This window comes from Cervus canadensis, chromosome 3 (genome assembly GCF_019320065.1).
Source record: "Cervus canadensis isolate Bull #8, Minnesota chromosome 3, ASM1932006v1, whole genome shotgun sequence".
NCBI lineage: Eukaryota > Metazoa > Chordata > Mammalia > Artiodactyla > Cervidae > Cervus > Cervus canadensis.
Window position 1 is genome coordinate 109,049,546 of NC_057388.1, and position 25,997 is coordinate 109,075,542.

General features: G+C 47.6%; 1 protein-coding gene across 7 annotated transcripts in view; it reads left to right on the top strand.

Moving 5' to 3' along the window:
- RBM33 (RNA binding motif protein 33) overlaps positions 1 to 25,997 on the top strand; it is a 109,921-nt gene that overhangs the window by 65,775 nt on the left and 18,149 nt on the right. For all 7 annotated transcript variants that reach the window (XM_043463972.1, XM_043463970.1, XM_043463967.1 and 4 more), the window contains 5 exons: positions 7,839 to 7,971; positions 8,354 to 8,697; positions 9,908 to 10,174; positions 11,590 to 11,877; positions 15,209 to 15,844. In XM_043463972.1, coding sequence (XP_043319907.1) covers positions 7,839 to 7,971; positions 8,354 to 8,697; positions 9,908 to 10,174; positions 11,590 to 11,877; positions 15,209 to 15,844 — 1,668 coding nt within the window. The remainder of the gene's footprint in view (positions 1 to 7,838; positions 7,972 to 8,353; positions 8,698 to 9,907; positions 10,175 to 11,589; positions 11,878 to 15,208; positions 15,845 to 25,997) is intronic.

Consider the following 25,997-nt stretch of genomic DNA (forward strand, 5'->3'; position numbering starts at 1 on the left):
TCAAAACAGAACAGAAAATAGGGAAAAATGGCATTGTGAGCTTAATGGTACCTATTTGTTAAAGTATTTTATAAAGCCGATACTGGTGACAGTCAGCAGCTTTTTGGACCTCTGAGCTGAAAACGTTTCTGTTTAGATATCCAGACTCCAGTTCTGTGGCCCTTTTGAGGCGAATGGAGGCAGTTAGGGGCCTGCATGTCTTCCCAGCTCCTCTCTCCCTCCTGTCCAGCGCCGGCTGACATCGCCAGAGAGGGAGCCTTTGTCACTGTGGTGTGTGTCGAGTATCAGCCGTTGTCTTTCTTTCTGAATCATCTCTTCTTCCCAATTCTGCTTCCACCTGGCTCTCCTGCAGGCGTTTGTCGTCCTGAAAATGGGCTTCTTCCTGCGGACACAACTCGTTTATCGTTAAGCTGGCCCTGTCCAGGGTTGGCCTCCCTCGTTTGTCCTCCTCAGGGTGGCTTCCTCTCCTTTGGGGCCTGTGTGTGACCTGCCATGACCTTACCTGGCACCCGCTGCCCCCACTGGCTGTCCTAGGCTCCCACACCTTGCCAGTGTCCCTTAGTTTCAAGGTTAAGCCCACATAACCCCTTTCCATTGTTACTCTGTTGAGCCTCTTCCAAAGGCAGAGATTTCCTTGTTTACTCAGCTTGAGTCAGCTGTTTCTTTCTAAGCTGTAGATCGCATCTGTGGCCTTCTCTCCTTTTATCAGTTTCTCAGGTTGATCAGATAAGCACCACTAATTTGTTTCGCCCGTTCAGGCCTGCAGTGGAATCTCCATGGCTGTCTGACTTTTGCCTTTAGTACTTACTATTTTTCCTGACACTAAAGCATGCACACGCTCTCCCTCGATTACATACCCGTACGTGACTGTGAGACAGTGAGACAGAGAAGGGGTTAAGAGCGGAAGCCCGTGCCCTTGTTGTTCACAGCCAGCAGTCGGCAGCATCGTGGCTGAGTGTCCGTGTCTGTCCCTGGGGTGAGGCCCGGCTCCCATGTGTTCCCGCCTCGTGTTCTGTGCAGGGTGGGTGAACGTTCAGAAGAGCTTCATGACAGAGCTCTCTGTAGCGTGGGCAGCAGAGCCTGGGGGGCGGGGGGCTGGGAAGGGCACAGGGGTGCAGCACAGGAGCGGTGCAGCCAGGCTGACATGGTTTCGGGTCAGAGACCCCCGCCCTGGCCTGACCTCCAGGGGTGGGGCTGTGCAGTGTGAGTCCGACCTGAGTTGTCCATCCTGGGAGGAGTGTGTGGCTACGGCCGGCAATCCTCGGTGACTCCACCATCTGCCAGGGTGGCCCCGGAGTGCCCAGCATGGGAGCGTCAGCTGGAGTGGGCTGACTCCACAGCCCTGAGCCCTCGGTGGCTCACCTCGGGAGGCCCCTTTCTCACTCAGGTCCCCCTCTGGGCATCTTCCTCTGGCCCCTGGGTCTCTCTCCAGCACCAGCAGGTGGGGAGAGAGGGAGGGTTATCCGTGGGAGGTTGTCTTTGACTGAGCGGGCCTGCAGCCGGCCCCATCACCTGTGCTCACGCATCATTTGCCAGAACGTGGTCGCAGGGCCGTGTGGCTCTAGGATTGTCATGTGTCTTCCAGGGGCATGGTTCTCCGTCGGCTCTGCAGCCAGGAGGAGGACGCTGGCCTGGGCCGTGCTCCTTCACAGCCGTGTTGGAGAGTACCCACCCACCTCCCGCCTCCGTCTCTTTCTGCAGGGAAGGGCCTTCTTCTCTAACCGTAGGGAGGTGGTTGCAGGGTGAGGATGCGCATCTCCAGGTTCATGTCACCTTCTCTCTAACGGTATTACATCATTATGTGCAGGTCACAGCACGTTTCTCTCCTGAAGTTAGGTTGGAGGTGCAGGGGCTGGCGGTCTTGGCTCTCTGTTCTGACTGCCCTGTCTGTGCTCCGGATCCACCAGGCTCAGGAACTTTGGGGCCGCTTGCTGGCTCCTCGGCCAGCATGTTCTGCCTGCCTTTCTCCCCTTGCTGAGGCTCTCAGCCGTCCCCTGACTGTGCTTCCTGGCAATGGGTGTTCGGTGTGCTGCGGCGTTCTCGATGGGCTGTGGGCCCGGCTTCCCTCACGTTAGAGGGAAACTCACCCCTTGAGCTTCTTGCCGGGTGGTTCAGCGCCTGGGAGGGGCCCGCCTGTCAGTGCAGGAGACGGAAGTTCCCTCCCTGGTCAGAGAGAGTCCCTGGGGGAGGAAACGGCAACCCAGTCCAGTGTTCTTGCCTGGGAAATCCCATGGACAGAGGACCCTGGCGGGCTGCAGTCCACGGGGCCACAAAGAGTCTGGCACGACTGAGCGACTCAGCACAGCACACTGTGACTATTAACTATATTTGTAATAAGCTAATACAACTCGAATGCGTTTGTTCATGGTGGAGCGCTGTCTGTAGAAGTGCCATGGAAGGGTGGAAACGACGGGCATGATGAGCTTTTGCTGCTTGCATGTACTTCGTCTTCCCCCTGTCCTGCAGATGCGGAAACCAAGGCCCAGAGCGGTTTGACGGTGGGTGCTGGGCTGTGAGTGTGATGGTAGTGGGGGGGCTGGAAGACACAGGCCGAGCCTGTCAGCCCGGCACTGGAGTCCGCTGTCTCCGTCACGGATGCTCTGGGCTGAGGATCGTTGGGAGTCAAAGCTCCGGGTGACACGACTGACGCAGAAAGGACTGGGGGCCTTGTCCCGTGTCACTGCTGAAGAGCCCTGAGTGCTCCTGTGTGCGCTGCCAGCGCAGGGCTGGTCAGTGAGAGGGAAGGGGGCTTGGGAGGGGCATGGGAATCACAGTCTGAGGATTCCGGGGGGCCAGGTTTACGACCCAGTGTATGTTCAGTTTGATATCAAGAGTTGTCCTTTGAAGTTAGAAATATTCAAAATAATCTCCCAGGAAATCTGAAAGTGCTTAGAGACCCTCAGGCAGCTTGAAATTTTTTGTGAAAACTAGCCACATCAGTCTCCTCTGAGCTCATTCTTGTAACTCTGTAACTGCTTCCTTTTAAGAAAGGCTGAAGGGGTTGAGGAGAGCATGTGTGCCCTGATCTCCACCTCTGCAAAGTGAAAGTCAAAAAGTAGCAAGCTTCCTGCTAACTTACAGTGGGGAAAGCCAGTGTGTGTGTCCACCAACACTTTGCCTAATCCGTCGTGAGAGAACCTGTCTTGGGTGGACTTGAAAGGACCTGTGTGACGGAAGGAGAGAGAAGGCTATAAAAGCCCTGTTGCAGCAGCCACATGACCAGTGCGTTCAGAGCTTCATCTGCAGGGGTGAGGCTTGTGGCTCTAAGATGCATTTATAAACAAAATGCAGAATTTATAAATAACTGCAGATGTCCGAGGAAGCCTGAGTGTTTTCCCAGCATGATGTGAGCCTGATAAGAGAAGTGGTATGAAGTATTGGGACTTCATTGTCAGGACAGAAAAGTTAGGAACTTCTTCAAGCTTCTCTGAACTGTGAGCAGAATCAGGGAAGCAAGACAGAATCCGCCACTGCTGGCCTCTGGGGAGCTGAGCGGAGACAGAGGTGGCAGCTCTGGAGTGATTCTTCGGCATGTGGGGCTGAGTTCCGCCTTCCTGGTGTTGACGGTACAGCCGGCAGCACGCAGACCTCGTGTGAAGTGAGCTGGGCTGGGTGGGGTGCGGGAAGCCCTGGACGAGGGGCTCTGAGAACAGTGCTTCTGAGCAATGGAAGGTAAGCTTTGTCTTACTTCTTGTGGGGACCGGTGAGAGTTTTAAGTTAGTGATACTAAGTTCCCATGCGTGATGCTGCTTTCCAGTGATTCACCCGAAACAGCACTGAGGGGGTGAGTGGAAATAGCCTTACAGAACTGTCTCTGTTTGTCAGAGAATGCTTTTTACTCTTCCCGTTCTTCTTTCTGATACCGTCTCTCTGTCCTCTTTTGTCAACTCACTAGCATAACAGTGACTGATACAGCTAATGAGTTGTGAGTCCTGAAGTGTGCTAACTGTAGTTCAGATTGAAAGCTTGTCAGCAAATCAGTAGTGTAATAGTTCCAGCTGCTGTTGTAGTTCAGCATATTGTTCCTATTTTTTATGTGGAAACTGGCCAAACGCAGTAACAGAATGAGAATGAAAATTTCTAACAGGTAGACTGCTGCTAAAAGTTAGCCTTGAGCACATGATTCATGGCAGAAAATTCTCTGGATGGAGGTGCAGCTGAGGAGGAATCCCGAGGGGTGGGAGGATGGGAGAGTATCCCGGGCAGTGGGAGGGCTGGCCAGGAGCAGGGAAGCTGTGAGGGACGCTGCTGGGCTGGTCAAGAGAAAGTGGAAGCTTAGAGGGGGTCTGACGAGGTGTGTATAGAGCTCCACCCAGCAGTGCTGGGGGGTCTGTGGGGACGCGAGCTTGGGGGCCTGCCTTGGCCCAGGTGCACACAGTGTCTCCTGGAACAGTGCGGCCCCAGGACAGACCATTGCAGGAGAATGAAGGAGGGACAGGGAAAAGGAAGTTTCTGAATCGGGGGCTTATGACAGGGCTCACATTTTGGCTTAAACAGAAGCACAGAGTGAACGTTTTCCTGAAGAAATCAGGATGTGGACGTTTGTACAGAATGCGATGGTTTCCAGAATTCATGTTTTCCATAAAAATTATAAACTGTGATTTTCATGTCTGAGTTGGGAAAGTGTCACTTTTAGAATCCCCAGATTCAGTCATTTTGATGACTTATATGCGTTGAAACTTCGCCTACTGCATTTTAACTTGTTTTTCTTGGGTGCTGAAAGCTATGATTAAAAAATAAAATAGAATGGTGTCACTTGATTGGATTTCCTTGGCTGTGAAGCAGGGCACATCCCTCCCCTCTCACCATGCATTGGTGAGCTCAGGCGGGCAGGGCTCCGCACGGGGCCCGACGGGCAGTGCGGGAGCTGGGGCAGTGAGGCCGAGGCCCTCATGTCCGGTCCCCCGCCCGTCCTGCCTGCGAAGCAGGTGCTCATGTCGGCTTCACAGAGTGACTTGACCCCTGTGTGGATCTCTGTGGCCGGATCTCTGCGTCCACCGCCGCTGCACGGCGGGAGTGCGCTGGGAGTGCTGGGAAGGAGGGGGGGTTCTCTCTCCCTCTTGTGACGGCGCCCAGACGCGAGCCTTGGTGCCGACTCCGGTGGGCCTCACGTGGTGCCCAGCTCTCCCACCACGCGCCCTCGGGGCTGTCAGACCAGCTGGGGAGGCAGGGCATTGACCCCAGGTCCCAGTGACAGCCCCAGGAAGCCCCTCGGGTCCAGCCCAGGCGTCTCACGCCCCCTTCTCAGCACACGGGTGGGCCGGCCCGAGTGAGGGCCTTTCCTGGCACAGCAGTCCCCCTGCCAACGATGGCACTTCCACACCCACGTGGCTTTCCTGAAGGCCTCTCATGGTGCTGTCTGCCCCGCCAGACCTGCATCCAGGCAGACCCTGCCCTGGTGACCTGATGCAGGCCACACACACCGGCTTATACGTGATCCCAGCTCAGTTATCTGAAGGGAGCTAACATTTCTTAGGATGCTGTGAAGGTTGAAAATGTTTTTTACTTGTCTTCAGGTATGTGTTAATATTTTACTATTTGTAAGCTAAAACCTCATGAAAAGTGCATGTGTTTCATTTTTATAAGGCTTTAAATTTTAGTGATTTCTGTTACATTTTACACCCAGTACCTTGTTTTATGCTGTGGTATAGTTAATGTCTCTTATCTGTCCCTTCTGTGTTGGGCTCTTGGAAACTCTGTCTTGGTGTTCCCTCTTCCAGAGGAGGGACAGGCAAGTATACTCCATAATAGCTTGAGGAAGCAAGCTGTATAGTTGAACCCCGGTTTTACTTAGGTGAGCATTGCTAATTTCTGTATCACGTTGCACAGATTGGAGGCAGCATGACCAGTCAAACCTTGCCATAAAACAGAGGGCAGACAATTTTAAATTTTATTTTCTGGGCCGCTCCAAGAAAAATGATTTAAGCATTTAAAAAAAAAGATTGGACCTTGATTGCTAATATGTTATCATCCAGAAAGTTTTTAAATACATTTACATGTGAGGAAGAAGGTCTGTAAAACTATAGACAGGATACTAGTGTTGTATTTCATAAATACTTTATTAATAATTGTTCTTTTTAAGTTACTTGACAAAATATCCATGTAAATGCATCAATACATATTTCATTGCACACAAAAATACAAGTTGTTTTAAAATGGGGAAGGAGTGGCAGTGGAAGACAAGAAGGCAAGTCCATCGAAATTCCTAGTGCAGGTTTAATCAGTATCAGTGTAGGATAGCTGATGCTGTTAGAAATAGGCTTTTCTAGCATATTATTGCATTAGTGCAAAATAGTAAGTATTGAAGAGCATCCATATCACAGCATCATATTAGTGAAGTTTCAAATTAACATTGTGACAGAAATATATACTTTTATTAGGGGCACAAAGATGTGATGATTTCGTCTGAGTTTATATGGTTATGTGTTCTCAGTTATAGATCTGACATTTGTCACTTCCTGATATTTATTGCTTCAGTTGTATCTTAATTGATGCCTTTATCTAGAGTGAGAAGTGATGTTTGTTCCCTTATGTCAGGTGTCAAACACTGTAAGGTGAGAATGTCCTAACTTTCACCCACATAGACACAGATTACAAGAATTTCATCTTTGCGACTTTCTGACCACATGTCTCTGTGTCTTTTTATGAAGTAATGTTTGTGTCTAAATAAAATTTTGTTGATGTCATATAGCCAATGGTCTTACAGGTTTGTGATGGTGTTCGTTTGGCATTATCCTTAAAACACTATGGATAGAGCAGTTGTTTAAAGAGAGAAGGAAAGCAAGTGTAGTTTGCAAAAGTGTTTTCAACATTGTAATATAATGCCACATTTAGAAAGACTAGCTAGTTGTATTAGTAATAAAAGGACAGGAAAATCTTTAGAATTTCAAGTTTATGGGAAATGTGATTTTTTTTAAAGTTGAGAAATACTTAATGAAGTGCTATTAAATGAAAATTATTTTGATGATAGTATATATAATTAATGAATTTCTGGAAAAATAAGGAAAAAATGTGGGGCTTTCTTAAGTAAATGTAGTTTTTTAAAACTCTCCGTAAATACTTGAAAAACCAACTGAAAAATGACTTTTTAAGAATCGAGATATAGTTGATTTACAATATTAGTTCTGGGTATACAATATAGTGATTCAAAATTTTTATAGATGATATTTCACTTAAAGTTATTATAAAATACTGGCTGAAAAAGAAGTAATTTTAGTTTTTGTTTTTTTGGTAAAGTTCTACTGGTAATATGTTGTTCTTGAAAAACGGTAATCTGCAAGAGTTTAGAATTATTTAGCCAGTGGAATCTGACTGTAGTATTTCTTTTGTAATAATGTGGTTTCTTAAACATTTTCACATTTTCTGTTTCATCAGAGATGGCTGATTTTTGTTGCAGTACACATTCAGTTTCTTTTTCTTTTGAAGTAATAGCTGTGGCTTATGGTTGTGTCAGAAAGGTAGCAAAGAATAGCACATTTGAGAAGATAAATGTCAGGAACGCTGGAAGTAGACATTTAGTCTTTTAGATAATGGGCAAGAAGGTCAATAATTGTGTGGATTTCAGTAAGCTTAAAAATAATATTCTGCTGGTTCTGTAGTACTGTGCAAACATTGAATTAATTTTTAGGTGTTGCATTTTGATGGTTGACTGTTTAATTATGGCAGAGATATACAGAATGCACCTTTTTTGTAATATGAGGTTATATATATAGATGGGGATGGGGCTGCAGGAGATCAGTTACTTGATGTTTTCAGAGGAAAACTGAAAACACATAGACCTTTCTGAACATTACTGTTTATTTCCCCGCCTTCCATCCTGTTTTCCCGTTGTTCTTTAGGGCCCTCCGGAGTTCCCGCAGCACACGCCTGGCCCCGTCCCCAACAACTTCAGCCAGCCCCCTCGGCTTCCTCTTCAGGACCAGTGGAGGGCCCCGCCCCCACCCCAGGAGCGAGACCCTTTCTTCTTGGGAGGTAAAGGAGGGTGTGGAGGACAGGAGCAGAGCCGTGTGGGGCTATGTGCCTGACCGTGTTTATGCTTTAAACCCTGCTCAGCTCCCGGTCGGGGATTTGTTAAGTGTCAGGTGCTTGTACCATAGCCCTGCCTGTCATTTCAGATGCTAAAATTGGACATTAGTGGTATCTGAAATGTGAAGATCTCACATGAAGGAGGACATCATCTGTAGAAAATAACTAAGGAAGCAATTCTAGAAACACATAAGCAAAATATAGAATTCTTTTCAGACACTCGCCCCCAATCACCACTGGTTAACTTTTGTCCTTAGTAGGACATAAAGCTGATGTCTGCAGAGTGTTCTGTGTAACTAGAGGTAGTTAATGTTGCAACTCCCTTCAGTTTCAGGTGAGCCAAGGTTCCCGAGCCATCTCTTCCTGGAGCAACGAAGTCCCCCCCCACCGCCACCTCCTCCCACACTCCTCAGCAGTGGTCACCCTGTGCCCACGCCCAGTCCCTTGCCCTTCACCCAGCCCGGCCCAGCGTTCAGTCAGCAGGGGCAGCAGCCTGTGTTCCCCAGAGAGAGGCCCGTGAGGCCAGCCCTCCAGCCGCCAGGGCCAGTGGGGCTCCTGCACTTCAGCCAGCCGGGGTCCGCAGCCACGAGGCCCTTCATCCCTCCTCGCCAGCCCTTCCTGCCGGGCCCCGGACAGCCCTTCCTGCCCACCCACACGCAGCCCAGTCTGCAGGTGAGTGACTTGTGTTTCAGAATCCGAAGGACAAGCTCCACATTTTCATTCTAGTCTTCTGAGATGTGGAGAGTGTTTAAAGAACAAGGGTGTTAAACTTAATGTACTCTTGATTAAGACAGCTTTCTTAATATTGCTTATTTTCTTAACCATAGGAAAAATGGACGTAGTGATTGTCATTTTTGGGGGAAATGAAAAAATTCAGTGTTAAGATTTTGTAAAGGATGTTCTATATACTACTAATAAAATTAGGACATGTTTTGATAATACCTTCGCTTATCACTGCGAGATTCTCAGAAGGTTAACAGGAAGTCAGCTTCTTTGTCAGATCACGTTCCTCCAGTGTGTAGTGGGGAGAAACCGGTTGCTGCTGCCTCATTATTTGAGAGATTTGAGTGCCCTCTGCTGGTGGGTTTTTTCATCAGCTGCTGGAGTCTGCTCTTACCCAGAATGTTTCATCTCATGTTTTAAGTTTACTGTTAAGGTGTGTGATGATGATATGCTTGAACCAGTTATATAGAAACCACATAGAATATGTACCTAAAATAAAAACAGGTAAATGGTTATTTCTTAAGATGTTAAAGTAAGATGAAATTTTTCTTCCTAAATTATTTTATTAAAAAAATATAATTTGGGAATTCCTTGGTGGACCAGTGATTAGGACTCCTCTATTTTACCACCACAGGCATGGGTTCACTTTGGTTCCACCATCTAGAAACAGTTACCCCTGGCGTTGGGGTGACACATTTCTCAGTCTTCCGGTGCTTGCATCCTCGTGATGCTTTCTTTCCCCTGTTAGCTCCTTATTGCCATCTCTCGTGGTGGTGGAGTATCTTTCACTACTGCACAGGTTGACATTACCTTGCTGGTCCTGGCTCAGGCACTCATTGATTGCTTTCAGTACTTGGGTGTTTAGAAAGAGTGTTGCCACATCCTTGAGGCTGTGTTTCCTTCCTTCTTAGTTGTTTCCTTAGGATACATTCCTGGAATTTCAGAATTTGAGGGTTTAGAGCAAATGTAAAATGCCAGAGAGTAGCTTTTGGCTTATTACTGCCTTTAAGGTATCATTCACCTTCATCAACCAATCTAAAATGGAATTTTAGTGCCACTTGAAGTTCCTTCTGGTGTTGGGGTTTTTAGGGAAGTGGCTGCACTGGAAGGTGAGTAGTTCACAGGTGGTAAACTGTCCTCTCTCTCTTCTGCCTGGAAGGGGCCGCTGCACCCCCCGCTGCCCCCGCCACACCAGCCGCAGCCGCAGCCGCAGCCCCCGCTGCAGCCCCCGCTGCAGCCGCCGCTGCAGCCGCCCCCGCCGCACCAGCCTCCGCACCAGCCGCAGCAGCACCACCATCACCTCTCCGTGCCGCCCCCGCCGCTGATGCCCGTGGCCCAGCCCCAGTTCAGGCCTCACATGCCGGCGGCCCAGCCTCAGCCCAGCAGCAGCCGGATGCCGTGCCCCCAGCGCCCGGGGCTGCGGCACGTAAGTGTCCCGTGTCCTCGGCCGGCTCCGGGGCCACCTGTTCTGGCACAGGACTTTGGTGTATCTGCCTGTTTCTGTGGTGATAGATGAGGTTATTGATTGACACATAACTTTAGAAAATATTCTTGGGTGATAGTCATCCTACCTTTGCCAGTGGTTTATTACTTGGTACCAAGATTGTCTCTAACTCCTTGGGCAACTAATGCAGATGTGAGCGAATTCAGAAAGAATTTATTGAATATCTTTTGTTGTCAGGCGTTACTCTAGTTCCTGGCAATAGAGCAGTGCACAAAAGAGACACATTTCCTGCCTTCGTGGAGCTTAATCGTGGGGGAGAGCCGCACTGATTCAGGTGCTGTCAGCAGATGTCTGGCTTGTCGGGCATTGAGAGAGGCTAGAAGATGCGTGTTGCTTTGAAATTCAAAGATTAGTCATCATTACTATCTTGTCCCCCATTAGATGCACACATGCTAAGTCACTTCAGTCATGTCCGACTCTCTGTGACCCCGTGGACTGTAGCCCAGCAGGCTCCTCTGTCCATGAGATTTTCCAGGCAAGAACACTGGAGCGGGTTGCCGTTTGCTTCTCCAGGGGATCTTCCCCACTCAGGGATCGAACCCAGGTTGCTTCCATTGAAGGTGGATTCTTTACTGTCTGAACTGCCAGGGAAGCAACGCTGTGTTTTTCTTTGAGTGACATTGAGACTAAAGTGATATGAGAAATGGAAAGAATTTCTAGGTCTGGAAAGAGGGTGCCTTGTCCCCTGGACTTCACCGTACAGGGTTAGTGGCAGACGGTGCCCCCAGCCTTGAGCTGTGCCGCTTGGGGCACTCCCTCCTGGCCTCTCACAGATCCGCACGCTCCTCCAGGTGTGGGGTCTGTTGCGAATCCAGAGAACGAACATGACTGACGTGTCCTCTCTGATGAAACCTTTGGGCCTCTTTCTCCTCCAGAGTGTAGTTTTTTAGGGCACTAGCTTAATGCTTTGTTCCTTGTTCTACCCGGAATTTGGGGGCCTGTTGACCGTGGGGGTCCACAGTACTGGCACCGTGGTCAGTACTGGGGTGCCAGTGACCCAGCTGACTCCTCATGCAGGAGGGTCCCTGTTGCTCTGTTGATTCTGTTAAAACTGTCCCAGTCCTGTAAGGCACCTGCTGCAGTCATCTGGTGTGATGTCCATAAAGAGGAAGCTGTCCGCCTGCCGGCATGATGCCTTTCCCAGCCCCAGGGCTTAGCTGTAGGGTATGCTGCTACACAGAGCAAGAGACATTTATGTAGGAGGAAAATGTTTACCAGTGGGACAGTGTCTGCCTCCCAAAAGAGAAGTCACTTACTCAGTCAGAATTAATCTAATGTGCCCAGTTTCTTCTCCTGAGTTTCCAGTTGTAATTACAATTTCTTTCTTCTTGTGACAGAACACTACTTCTCAGAATGTAACCAAGCGACCAATGCAACAAATGCAGCCAACTGCTCCGAGAAATAGTAATTTGCGTGAATTACCGATCGCGCCATCTCATGTTATAGAGATGAGTACCAGTCGCTGCTCCTCCACACCTGCCGCTCAAGTGAAACCCATCATGAGCACGTCTCCGCCCTCGAGGCCCGGGGTGGGGCCCAGGAACGCGCAGGGGAAGACTGAAGGGAGAGTCAAGCCACTTAGCCCCGTGGGTCAGCCTAAAGAGGAAGCAAAGACAGAACCAGAGGTGGGGCTTTTTTTTTTTCTTTTTAATTAAAAACAATACTTCGTCTCAAACAGGGAGATCTTATAATCAACCCGTACTTCTTAGGTAAAAGGTAAGTACTTCTGACCTGCTTAGAACACACTTAGCATCCAGTGTGTTCTTCCCAGAATCTTCCCACTTTGTTTTCACCGGCTCCTCCTTGTAACCTAACCACCATATTCATAGAAGATAGTTTCATTCTCACTGGCCCTGTCTTAGATTGTGTTTATATATTTATATAGTTGCAGTTCTATGTTGCAGAATCCTTGTATATCAGGAATCTTAGCAGACTACTTGTCTAAAAGGCCCAGATGATAAATATTTCGGGCTTTACAGTCCGGATGGTCGCTCAGAATGGCTCAGCTCTGCAGGTTTAGCACAGAAGCGGTTGTAGACAGCTCCTACATGGGCGGGCATGGCTGTGTGCTGTGAGCTCTCTGTGTGAAGAGTCCGGTGCTGGGCCGAGTGTGGCTCATGGCCTGAGTTAGCTGACCCCTGACACACACTCTTCCGTTCCTGCGACTTGTTCTGCTTTTACACTGTGAACTACCAGAACATAGGACCAGTTTTTCTTTGGACCTTTAGGTAAGTTGGGGGTGGGCGTATTTTGTTTGGAATTGTCTATATTATTGCTGACTTCAAAGTAGGTATACATATGTAAGAATAAATAAAAATGAAAGTCAGTATTCTGTGTGATTTCAAATTGAGATGTTATTTGATATAGTTTTGACTGCTTGGTTGTGTTTTGCTTAGAGGCAGCTCAGTATTAATGCAGTATTAGTCACGAAGCTTAAAATTTTTAGAAAATTTCTTTACATTAGTAAAAATTTATTAGCTTATTCCTCGGACGAGCCCCTTCTGTCCATTGGTCTCCTGTCCAGGTGTTGAGTGCGCTTGTCTACTGCTTCCCTGCAGTTGGGGTCCCCTCTGGGCTCCCCCTAGAGTTACAGACGCGGAGGCTGGGCGCTGTCTCCCCCAGTGCGATGCAGCTCTCACAAAGCCTGGGTGTTCAGTGTGGTGCAGGCCAGGGCACACCCCTGAAGAGCCTGCTGCCGTCGCCAGCAGAGCAGCTCTGAGCCTGTTAGCTCACGTGTCCCACGCTGTTGGGCGTATGTGTCAGAGAGGCGGCAGAAGACCTGTATGTGAAAGTCATGCTAGTTCTGTAGTAGTGTTAGAATGTGAGAAAGAAGTGCCGTGTAGCACCTTAATGTATAAAAGAGGAGCGGCGCAAAGAGTTTCCTCAGGTAAGGACGCAAGCAGGTCGTGTCTTATTAGACTGTCTTCTAATAAGTTACTGTAGCAGCTGTTAAGGTGATACTTCTAAATCAGAAGTGTAAGTATAAGGTAAAAATACTGAGTTAACATTTAAAAACATCTGATTAGAACAGGGGTGGCGTTATGGTTTTAAAATCAATATATGAAAGAATAATGTAGATTTACAAAGTGGACTGGGATAATTTAGAAATCTTTGCTGACAGTTTTTATCTTGCTTTTAGTTTATGTAGGTAGTTCCTAACTCATGTATAAACGGATCTGGCTCAGAAAAGTGAGGTCACGTACACTTTTATAATGACAGTGGCCAAAATGAGAAGCGTGGCCTTTTAGGCATAGTGTTGGCCACATCTGTCCGTCCCTTCCATAGTAGTTGGTTCAAGCAGGCTTCTGAAGACGTCTTCTCTAGAGGAGAACGGGCACTTGTGCATGAAATGGAACTTGCAGGTGGCCACAGTGTAAGTGGAGTGGAACCAGGAGTACAGTTTTTTGTGTGGTGGTTTTTTTTTTTTTTCTTTTTAAAGTCTTCTATTTATTTTGCTTAGGTAAATGTGAAATGTGATTTCTCTTATATTCACACAGTTGATAATGACATAATAAAGGACAGGTCTATTTTGAAATATTTCTACCTCTATTCTTGAACATACTTTAACTGTTGTTCGATTCCGTGGGGAAAAACCCGAGCGGGTGTTAGCTTCCTGCCTCTGAAATAGTGGCCCTCTGCTCCTGTTACTGCTGCCCCAAAACAGCCTGGCTCTTGGGCTTTTTGAACCTCTGGTTTCCTCTCTTCCCCCTGGTGTCACTTCCAGCTCCGTGTAGCCCTCCTCTAGCTTCAGATTTGCTGTTTGACGTTAGATGACTGAGTTGTCAGAGCTGCTCCTGAGATGCAGGGAGTGAGGCCCTGGCTCTGTGTCTTGTAGGTCCAGTGCGTGGGCCCTGGGGCGCCAGGCAACTCTTCAGCGATGTTTTAGTCTTATGGTGGTGGTTTAGTTGCTAAGTCGTGTCTGATTCTTGCAGCCCCATGGAACTGTAGCCTGCCAGGCTCCTCTGTCCATGGGATTCTCCAAGCAAGAATACTGGAGTGGGTTGCTATTCCCTTTTCCAGGGGATCTTCCCAACCCAGGGATCAAACCCGGGTTTCTTGCAGTGCAGGCAAATTCTTTACCGAGTGAGCTATGAGGGAAGCTTTGGTCTCTTAATTCCAAACTCGTAAGGTTTATTTGTTAACAGTGAATTCTGGGTAGATTAAACCCTATTACATTCTCTTGGAAAGGGTCTGTGAGTGATGATATCTATGACTTTTTGAAAGAAAATTATTACAATTTTAAAAATGCTTAACTTCTAATAAAGTTTCCTCTCTGAATGCCTTTTTTTTTTTTTTGAAAATTATTGGACTTTATATAAAGATTCTTTTGATAGAATGGTTTGAGGCTGGCATATTAAAGGCATCCCTTATATACCATTAATATTCCAATACTGCAATTGGCAGCATTTTGATTCTGAGGAGAGTGCATGAGTTCAAGGTCAGAGAGATTGACTTGGCTGTTCATTATAAGCAATTATTCTGTGACAAATGAGTTTGAGATCAGACTGAAAATTCTGTACAAAAAATCAATAGTTCTAATCAGGTCCTTTCAGGTCATTTACACCCCACCTTTTGTTGGTTCGTCAGAGAAGAGCCAGATAAAGCCTGTGTGACAGCAGGGCCTCCCTGCTGTTGCAGTTTCCATTTCAAACATATTTTGATACCATAAATGAATAGTTTAATTGATTTAAAGTTGTAAATGAGTGGAAATTTACATTATTTCATTTTTAATATTCTGATAAGATTTTCCAAATTAGCTTTAGCTGTGTAAATTTTTTTTTTCCCTCCCCCGGGGAAGGAGTTCCACTTAAAGTCTATAGGCAGATTTGAATGGTTTCTTTCAGATCCTGAATTAAAGGGTTTTTAGAAAGTGCCTTTTCTTAAGTTTGTTGAAACAGACTGGAACTGTAGCTTGCCTCGTACTCCAGAGTAAAGCACGTGTGTTTCTGGTTGCAGTCTCCTGATGAAGATGAGGAGACGCGGCTGTACCGCCTGAAGATAGAGGAGCAGAAGCGCCTGCGAGAGGAGATCCTGAAGCAGAAAGAGCTGCGGCGGCAGCAGCAGGCGGGCGCCCGGAAGAAGGAGCTGCTCGAGAGGCTGGCCCAGCAGCAGCAGCTCTGCGCCCCGCCCGCCCCCGCCGCACCCACCGAGCAGACGCCCGCCCTGCCGCCCGCCAACGGTAACCCGCTGCTCCCCTTCCCGGGGCCTCCGGTCAGACCCAACGTGAAAAACAGACTCCTGGTGAAAAACCAGGATGCGGCCATTGCAAACGTTCCACCCAAAGCATCGGGGTTTGTGCCGTCTGGTGCTCACACACAGTATCCAGGACAACAGATGAAACCACTGAAACACTTGAGACAGGCCAGAACCATACCTCAGAGTCCAGCTCAGCACAAAGTCCTGCAGGTAAAGCCCGCCGACGGGGAGGGCCCGCCGCCCCCGTCGCAGACCGCTCGAGCTGCATCCCTCCAGGGCCGGCCCCCGGAGGCCAAGCCTGGCACCAAAAGGACTGTCATGCACCGGGCCAACAGCGGCGGTGGAGACGGGCCGCACGTCAGCTCCAAGGTCAGGGTGATTAAGTTGTCAGGCGGGGTAAGTTGACGAGGTCACCAGGGCCTCTTGGACTCTGTGTTTCTTTGAGTGTGTCCCAGCTCCCAGAGAGTCTGTGAAGGGGAGGTCAGGTCACCCTCTGCAGTCCCATGGGCAGCCCTTGTCCCCTGAAGTGCTGTGGGAGGGTCCTTGAGATGCTGCTTCCCGCTGGGACCCCTGCTTCAGATCTCTTGAATCTTAGTGGAAAATCAGTGTGACAATTCCTAAAGTCCTGATTTAGGAGTTTTGTAGAATTTTTAACCTCTTTTTGTAGATACTTTATAGTACAATCCTCAATTTTGTTTTAAAAATTAAATTTCCTTTACCACAGAACAGATAATCTATTGCGTGTAGCTTTAGATTCAGTGAGTGTCAGTGGGTGGGGAGGGGGCAGTGTGTGTTGCTTTGAAGCAGCTTTGTCCCAAACACCATTTCCCTGTCTTCCAGTTCAGGCTGGTTGCTCCATCCCCCCATCCCTGTTTGAGGAAAGAGGGGATCGACAGAACCCTAACGTGAAATCATGGGGGATCTTCCCATGGCCTGCTTCAGAAGCGGGGCACACCTCGCTCCCCTCCTCACCTTAGCTCGGTGCCCGTCTTGGCGCGTCTGTAGTGAGGCACAGCAGCTGCAGCCTGCCTTTGCAGTCTGGATAATCCCAGCGCTTAAAGGGAGCAGACAGGATGCAGATAGACCCCGCTGCAGGAGATCCTCCTGTCAACCCAGTAGAATGCTGATGCTGTTCAGTCACTCAGTCATGTCCAACTCTGCGACCCCATGGGCTGTGTAGCCGGCCAGGCTCTTTTGTCCATGAAGTTTCCCAGGCAGGAATACTGGAATGGGTTGTCATTTCCTTCTCCAGGGGATCTTCCTGACCCAGGGATTGAACTTGCGTTGTCTTCATTGCAGGCGATTCTTTACCACTGAGCCACCTGGTGCTTTCTTAACCCTGGCGTGTAGTCTTTACTTTCTTAACCCTGCTGTGTAGTCTTTACTTACTATAGAAGGTACGCCCATCTTTTGCTTTAATTGTAATGAATTAACCACACATTATTTATAGTAGGAAAAGTGCATGCATGCTAAGTCGCTTCAGTCGTGTCTGAGTCTGTGTGACCCCATGGACTGTAGCCCACCAGGCTCCTCTGTCCATGATACTCTCCAAACAAGAATACCGGCGTGCGTTGCCATTCCCTCCTCTAGGGGATCTTTCCAACCCAGGGAAAGATGTCCAACCCATGTCTCTTATGTCTCCTGCGTTGGCAGGCGAGTTCTTTACTGCTAGTGCCACCTGGGAATCCTGTAGGAAAAGTAAAGGGCCTCAGATTCTCAGCACCTCCAGGGAAGCAGGACCACTAGGAAGTGCAAGGAGTGTGGAGTCATTTGCCTTACTGAATTAGGGGCACCTCGTCCTTAGCCCGTTAATCAGGTTTCCACTGCTTTTGTTTCTTAGCTTGTATGCTGAAGATGGAAGTGTTTCAAATTTCATAAGAAAATTTTTGATAGACCAAATCTGTTTTTTCTCACCTCCATTCGTTGTCATTCAGAATGTTGATAAGTAGCTGGCCTGTGTTGTATCAGATTGTTTTACCTCTAGATGAAAACCCAAGTGTTCATCAGTTTCCAGCACCTTTGAGGCCCCTTGCTTCTGACCTTGTTTTAATCCTAGTCTTTGTCAGCGTCTCCTGTTTTTCCTGGAGTCATAAACTTAGAGGGTGGGCCCTGGGGCCGAGGGTGGGAGCGGGCCTTTTGCCTGGGCAGTCACCTGGCGCCCTGCGGGCTGGTGCGCTCTGGGCTTTGGGGGGCTAGGAGGTGCAGGGCACGGCTCTGCTGTTGCGGGCAGTCTTCCACTGATGAGCGCCTTGTCTTCAGAAGAGTTTATCTGCTTCCATTTTTTCTCTTTTGCTCTGATGGAAAACATGGTTTTTATATCAGATCATATTCTAAAATCATGCTGTATGATTTTACAATACACAGGAAAACAAAAGAGGAATTTTACATGCAAGTAGTTATCTGCTAAACGTTGAAGTGGTTTTATAGTTCTTCTTAATCCTTAAGTTTTAAGTTACCCAACATGTTCTGTGAATTAAGATTTTTTATTCTAGTAATGCCTCCATATTGGCAACTTCCACCTTTTCAGAGGATAGTGGTCTCTTGTTTGCATCTCTCTGGAGTAGAACAGTGTTTCCCTCATGTCCTGGGTTTTTGCTGCTGTATAGGTGTGTGTGTGTGTGTGTGTGTGTATTTTGGTGGGTAGGAACTGTTGATAAGAGAACATACCCATTGTGCAAAAAGGAGGCAGTTTAAGTGCTAAGTACGCTGTCATTTTCCCTCTTATTCTGCCCCTGCTGGCCTTTGTCCCCGTGCAGGGACTGCGGCGTTCATGCCCAGGGCTGTGCTGTGCTGTGTACCTGGAGCTGATCTGGCCACCCTGGTGAGGGTCCACCAGGGGCTTCCTCTCTGGGAGGACTGACTCGTATATTGTATCTATGGAGATTACTACTTATGCATTTCAGGTTTATAATTACTTGTTTAATAAAAGCATCTCACTGTCAGTCCATGTTCTTGTATTTTGCTATGATTCCAGGCCTTCTTCACCTTCTGTTAGTGCAAAAATATATGTTTTGTTTATAAGATTTCCTAGAGAAATGTACTCTTCAGAGGGTTTTATTTCCGTCACTTTTTTTTTAACCTAAACTGGCATCTAATGTATTAATTAAATTATTCTTTGCGTTCATTGGTCTCCATACAGGACACTGAACTATCATGGTACATAAAGCTGTTTAGAAATTATGCGCTGGTGGTGATCAGAGTCAAAATATGCATCTACAGAATTGTTAGGAAAATAGAATTTTCTTGGCAGTCTTATTCTGATATACAAATTGAAAATATATTATAACTTAAATTAGGTTTCTCTAGGCGAGCTTTTACCTGTGAGGCAATGGTGAATCAACAAGAACTTCTCTTTTTGTCATTTTCCGTATTTCATTATCTCTAATTAAATAATTTATCTAAGTTGAGTTTTTTGAAAGGTGAAAGAGCCTGAGTCTTAAGATGAGGTTTTTCAGTCAGCCCTTTCATTAATCATGTTGTTTTTAAAGTGATTTTCATTCATACTGATCATCCAAGGAGACTCTGGTCTTTCTGTCTTGTTCCTCTTTGTTAGAGCTAATGCGTTGTGGACATGGGAAGTGTTTGCAGGAAGGACGGAACAAAGAGTCTTTCTTGATGTTGGCAGTCAGGTGAGCAGGGTCGTGGTCTGGGTTGAAAGCTCGCAGAGCTGTCCCTCACTTTCTTCGAGGGCGGTCTTGGCATTGTGTGTGGTGTTGGCCGTCCTGAAGTTATGTGTGTGGAGCTTGGAGATTGAGGCTCTTGTCACCAGGGCAGAATGCACACGTATGTGCACGAGGGTGGGGCGAGGTGAAAATGACAGGGCTGTGGGTGAGAGAGACCCGTGGCTGGGTGCTGGTCTCTTATTTACTTCTTTGGGACCTTTCTAACACAGAGAAGTTACTTTATAAATGTCCATTTTCTTTTCAGAATGCTCCTAAGGCCCCGTCTAGAAACACATTCCCTGATTTTATGCCATGTAATAAGTGGTGGCTACTGCTTATCAAGTATTATCAAGCATACTGCTTATCAAGCACAGTTGCTGCTTAGCATGTAGTCACAGCACCCTCACAGGTTAGCTCTATTATTTACCTTTTACAGTTAAGTAAGTTGAGTGTCGGAGAGGTTATATTAGTTGCCCAGGGCCACTCAGCTACTAACTGGTAGAGTGAGGCCTCTGAATCTTGTGCTCTTTACTGCTGTTTATAATAGTTGTTTTTGCTGTTCCTTTTCCCCACGTGTTCTTTAGTTCTAAGTTAGGGAGAATAGTCTACTGTTTCCAGTAAGTATACGGTAATCAGAGTTGATTCAGAACATCTTTAGGGGGCTTTCTAGAGTAAGGGAGTGGTGGTGTTTCATGTCGCTTGCCAACCCTGGTTGGTGGCGACCAGCCCTGAGAATTTTAGGAGGTGTTTGGAGGTAGAACAGAGTACCCTGAGTGGTGAGTGGTGTCAGGGCTGGAGGGATGATGTGGAGTGGCCTGGTACCACCTGGCCACTAGCCTGGTATGTCGAAGTGGATGGCGGTGTACCCCGGTGGAGGGTGGCTGGGACTTGCTCTGTGCTGTAAATGTGTCTTAGAACATTTCTGTATAAATCAGAGTGGGTCAGATTTTTATTTAAAACTTTGGGTTGAAATCATGAAGGGAACTTGAAATTTAAAGAGACCTGTTGTTATTAGGCACATGAAATCTCTCTGTGAATTTTTGTTTTCCCGCACTTATATTTTATTGTCTGGATTTGTTAGGTGAGACTTAAAAAGGAACAGATTAACACTGCTTTTAAAGAGTGTTACGTATTGTTAACTGTTGCTTCTAAAATTTAATGTGCCTCCTCGAAAATTGTAATCAACTTGAAAAATTGCATTTGATGGAATGGTTCTATTTTTATTACTTAAAACATAGGAATATTCTCCATTTGCTCACTTCTCAGAAAGCTACTTTTTAAAGTATTTAATTCTCAGAAACCAAAAGAGAGCAATCTTGTTAAATCATAACTGCAGATGTCCCTTGGTGGACCAGTGGTTAGGACTCCACCCTTGCTGCTGAGGGCCCGGCTTCCGTCCCTGGTCCGGGAGCTAAGATCCTGTAAGCCCCGTGGCACGCCGCTCCTCCCATCATCATAACTGTTCATAACCAGCACATAGTCCAGAGAAGCTCCTCAGGTACTGACTGAGCATATATAAAAATACAGACTGTTCAGTGTAACTTACTGTAGTCCTCCCTAGCCATGATTTGTGATTAAACACCAGAAAAAAGAAAGAACAAGCATGTGCCAGGCGAAATTCAGGAGTGTAATTAGGCCCACAGCTCTGTCTTCCAGTTTAGGGGAACCAGGGAGCCTGTGAGGTGTATGTGTCGGGTCACTGGTCTGCACGAGCACCAGTGTGACCCGGGGAGGCGAGTGCCCGGGCCCAGCCCCGGGCGCTGGTCAGTACCTGCGTTATTCCTGAGGCCCGGGCTCTCAGCCACTGGTGCTGAGGTGCTTTCCTGTGTTACTCAGGAATGCTCAGTATTACTGCCTTCTCCTTTAGTTAAGGGCTGGAAGAATGCGTTCTTCCACTGTTCTTTGCTGGAGGAGGAAATGGCGACCCACTCCATATTCTTGCCTGGGAAATCCCGTGGACAGAGGAGCCTGGCGAGCTACAGGCCACGGGGTCGCAGAGTCGGACACAACTATTCTTTAAGATAAAGTGAAAGCAGGTTGGGCATTCAGCTGCTTTATCCTGATTGAGGTGATGAGAATGTTGAGAATTTGCAGTAAATTAAGTGAGGAGCCACACAGGGAGAGAAGCACGCAGTACCCCAGCAGCGGAGCCAGCTGTCTGGGCTGGAGAGCACGTTTTATTTTTCAGAGGCTGTCAGAATGCTTCACGTCGAAGGGCCTAGTTTGTGTGGGGCTCTTGGCTTGCAGGGGGTTGCCCTGCATTTGTAGATTTTTTCTTCCTCGAAAGTTATTGTCAGATTTTCTTTAGAGGTGGTACAGGAGGTAAAATATATACAATCCTGATCCTTTTTTGTGGAGTAGAGGCATTTTATTTTGATAAAATATAATCTCAATTTAAGAGATGTTGCAAAAATAGTGTAAGATTTACTAGACTTACTGGAGATAGCAGTGTTGGCTCACGCCTTGGGGACTCTGGTCTGAGGGGAGTCCCAGCGGAGGTGGAAGCGGCCCCGCCCGCTGCCTGCCGGTGGTCCTGCGGTCCTGCGGTCGGCTGCTGCTCCTGCGGTGGTGCGGTCTCTGTCTCTGCCCGGCCCACAGGCACACGCCCGGGCTCCCGGCGCAGCCTCTGTGCGCCCCCGGCCCCGCCCTCCCTCGGAGCGTGTCCCGGCCAGTGCTCCTGACTGGGGCTGGGTTTCCTCCTCAGTTCATTTTTTGTCTCTGAATTTAATTTAGGACAGTTTCAAGTGTGTTATTTAAGAAGCATCTGTTGATGACAACACATAGGTCGTTGCCGACAACACAAGGTTGCTATGTGTGCGTGCTCAGTCGAATCCCAGCTCTCTGTGACCCATGGGCTGTAGCAGGCTCCTCTGTCCGTGGGATTCTCAGGCAAGAATGCTGGAGTAGGTTGCCATTCCCTCCTCCAGGGGATCGTCCCCACCCAGGGATCAAATGCAGTCTGCTTGACAGGTGGAGCCACCAAGGAAGCCCTCTCTAGTAAGCAACGTTAACACCAAAAGTAGTGTTAATCCTTGTCAGTTCTTGTGGCCGCCCTTCCGTGCTGAAGTTTACAGTCTGCTCCCACCCTCCTCCTCTGCTCCGTTTACAAGGCGGGGCCGTTCCGCATCTCATTGGGCTGCTCTTTGGCGAGGCCTTGTTCTCAGGGAGCCCCAGGCCGAGGCAGGGCAAGTCTGACGGCGCGGGCGTCATTCCATCAAGCAGCCAGCTGTCTGCCCAGGGCCGGAGGGCTCCGCTGAGCAGCTCACTGGTTTCTGGCAGAAGCTGACTTGATGCCATGGTTTCACGCAGTAGCCGGGAGCCGAGAACATTCTAGAGGACCAGGATAAAGCAGGTCTGGTGGAAGTGCATCAGAAACGAGGCAGTCAAGGACAGGACTGCAGTGGGCTTGTGACTGGGAGGCTGAGCTTGGGAAACCACGCTGACACGAGGAGGAGAGCCAGGAGACGCCCTGCCTGGGCAGACGGGGCGGGGGCAGTGGCCTGGCTCCCGGCTCGGGGACCACGGCCCCCCTCACCCTGCCGTCCGTCCCTCTCCGGTAGGCAGAGTGGTCTCTTGTGTCTCCTGATCATTTCCCTGTTAGAGGCACTGGTGAGCACAGATGGTGGGAAGGCAGAAACATAGGCCCGAGGAAGAATGGGTCATGTGTCTTGAACAGTCAGTCACTTGTTTGGTAAGATGTGTATTCTAGACTTTTCTTGGAGGAGAAGCCGCTGTATGGTAAAATTTTAAGAACTTTGAAATACTTTAGTGGGAAGAACTGATAACTTCTAGAGACATGATTTTTTAATCATTCTTAAACACGTGACCTCTTCATTTGGGCGAAGTGGACTGCAGTTCATTAGAGGACAGAAATCAGTCTTAATGAATCAAAATGTCTGCACATTCATTTATAGGTGTTTTTATGGATATAGTGTTTCCGAGTGAGATGAGTGGTTAAATCAGAAATAGTTCATCTGTAATTAGGAATCAGGATTTGCTCCCCCACCTTCTCCAACAGAGAAGGAATCTGCTTCCTCCAGTGACCTGGGTGCTTTCCCTGTCCTCACGTCAAGCAGCTGGCTAGACCGTGAGCCAGGTCCTCTGCACAGGGAAGTCGCCCCGCACTCTGAAGGAGGTCCTTCTCCGCTGCCCGTCCTGGGAAACTGGAGACGCCTTGTCGGCCTAGCACCTTGCTTGTTTCTCCAAAGGCCAGTTAATTTTGCCTTTGAGCGGTTTCCCCAAACCTGCCTAGTCTCAGAAAGGTAGAATGTTGAGAGCGAGAGCACTTGTGTCAGTGGGCTGTGGTATCGCCCTACGGAGAGATCGGTGTACCTGCCTCTGGGGTCCTTTTCCTTTCTCCAGGAAGCCCAGCCCTTGGGCGGTGCCTTCAATCTTAACGGGGTTTGTTTCAGTTCAGCCGATGTAGACCTCTTACTGGAATTAGGAAGCGTTTTAGGTTTAAGTTGCTGCTTACACGTTTTGCATGCTTGCCGTTACGTAAGGATAGTTTATTGCAGAGACTAGGTGAACACTGCACATGTGAATTGTTCTCACCTTGTATCATACTGCAGCAGTTTAATTAGGGGATTGACCCAGGAGCCTGGAGAAGAACATTATTTCTATTCTCTTCTCCTTTAAACAGTAGTCTCAAAGACAAAATAGAGCCTTAAATGCATTGGCGTTGAGAAACTTTGTGTAGCATGCAGATCATTTATTGTCCAGATTCTGAGTGAGCTTTCTAAAGATCACAGGCTAGACCCAGTATTGTTGCAGTTAATAGGAACCTGTTCCGTGAGGTCTGTGGGCTGCAGATCAGCAGCGTTGTGACAGTGAAGTAGGCCTTATCAGCAGGAGAATTCATAAGAGGCTGCCCTGGGACCCCAACCACTGTCCTTCCGTGTGTCCCGACAATGTTATCTGTCCTCTCAGCGTGGAGTATCACATGTCTGTCATGAGTACAGAAATTAATTTAATGTCACCTGAAGACATGCAATTAATCTTTTAGAGGTTTTCATAATACCTATACAGAAAGAGTTGCCAGTTTGGCGGATTTGGATTTTGGGGTTTAGAAGAAGATAAGGAAAATTAATTTTTCATCAGGGTTAATACAAGCTAGCAGGGCCACAAAGGCTGAGAAAAATGGTTGGGGAATTTGTCAAGTGTTGTCACTCTAGAATAATGCTGCTTAACGTCTGATAGGTGTAATCAAGAGTCGAGATTTCTATAGAGAGGGATTAATCAATTTGCTCACCGGTGAATGCAAGTCAGTGATATCACTTCTTCATGGGATTTAAGAATGAAAATAAGATTTGATCTGTCAAACTGCGGGGCACCCTGACAGTATCAGTCGGCGTTTTTATCTATACATTTAAGCCATTTGTTATAAGTATATTTGTCCTGCTAATGTTGGTGGCTACAGACCTCATTTTTGGATAACGATGAAGCTGATAAAAAGTATTTCTTTAGCTTACTTAATTCAGGAAGTGCCTCTTATGTTTAAAAAAACTACTCTCAAAAGGCACTTTTTACAGTATTCATTAAAAGATAAATCATTTGTGGGGAAAAACCAACAAAATATTTCCAGTTTGGTCTAAGATGGGCCAAACTTCTTTTCTCCTCATCTGTTCTGGAGGAAGTAAAAGAAATTTACGGTCATGTCTAAACACACTACTGTGTAAGGAATTTCAAAGGGAACCGTGCTGCCATAGAGAAATTCGTTTGCAAGGTGGATTTCCTTTCTTTGAGTGGATGGAATCTGCCATCCACAGATGACTGGTGATTTCCTTACATTAAGACAGGATGTTTCTAAAAGTCCTTGTTTGAATTGACAGTATTTTTAAGTTTACATAACTGAGTACTAACAATTTTGGGATGTCTTTTCAGTGCTGTTAACTATTATGTGTAAGTTGTAGAAGACATAAATAAATGGGTGGGTTCCATTTGAGTTAGTTCTGAACTTTCATCTTTTTTCTTCTGTGTCTGTGTGTGAGAATAGGTGTAAAAATATGTTTCTGGCCACAGCCTAGAAATTAGTAGGTTGACTGTTTCCTAGTGTTAACTGGAGTAACTCTGGGATTTAGAATTTCCCCGAGAATAGCTTTTCCTAGTGCTGTTTTGAAAGAAAATAATTGTTCTCGCAATTGGAAGAAAAGCAGCACTGTCTTTCTTACAAAATAAAAAAACTTGTTACTTATTTAAGGCTTGAGTCCTCAGCATGATTTTCAGGAAAAAGTCAAAGCAGTGTATTACAGTAACCCTTCATTTACTTAACATGATGTGACTGAGTGATGGTCAGTTCCTTTGTTTCCAGCCCTGCTAAAAATCGTTAGGTTGGATGTTAAGAGTAAGCTCCTGCCTACGAGGCCATGTGAAGTCCATGCTTTAGACCCCCCGGGATGGGAAGTCCTGGAAGCAGCACTCCGTGTGTGACCAGTGAGAACAGTGATGTGTACCTTGAGGGAGATGGAGGGAAACAGACCCGGTGTACTTCTTGTCAGCTGGGAGACATTCCAGAACAGCTCTGTCACCCTGTCTGGGTAGGGCATGGTGAGTGATACCAAGACACTGGTGATTAAGAACCTGGAGTGCCTTGGACACTGCTGTTTGGAAGTTTGTTCCCTCATTGTAGCTATAGGGGGCATAAACGCTGTCCTGTTGTGAACCTAAGTGACTAGAGCCTGCTCGGGCCTCCCCCACTTGTGTGAGCAGATGGGGGCAGTGTTTCCTAACAGTTGGGCTTTTGTCATAATCCCTGCCTGCCCCTGTATCATGCCCTGTATCATGCTCCTCGTTGACTCATGAAGTCCTCTGCCTGCTCTGTGCGGGTCCTCTTCAGTCTCTCTTCCGTCCTGAGGCTGCTTGGTGGCTGGTGCCCGTGTGGGGCTTCG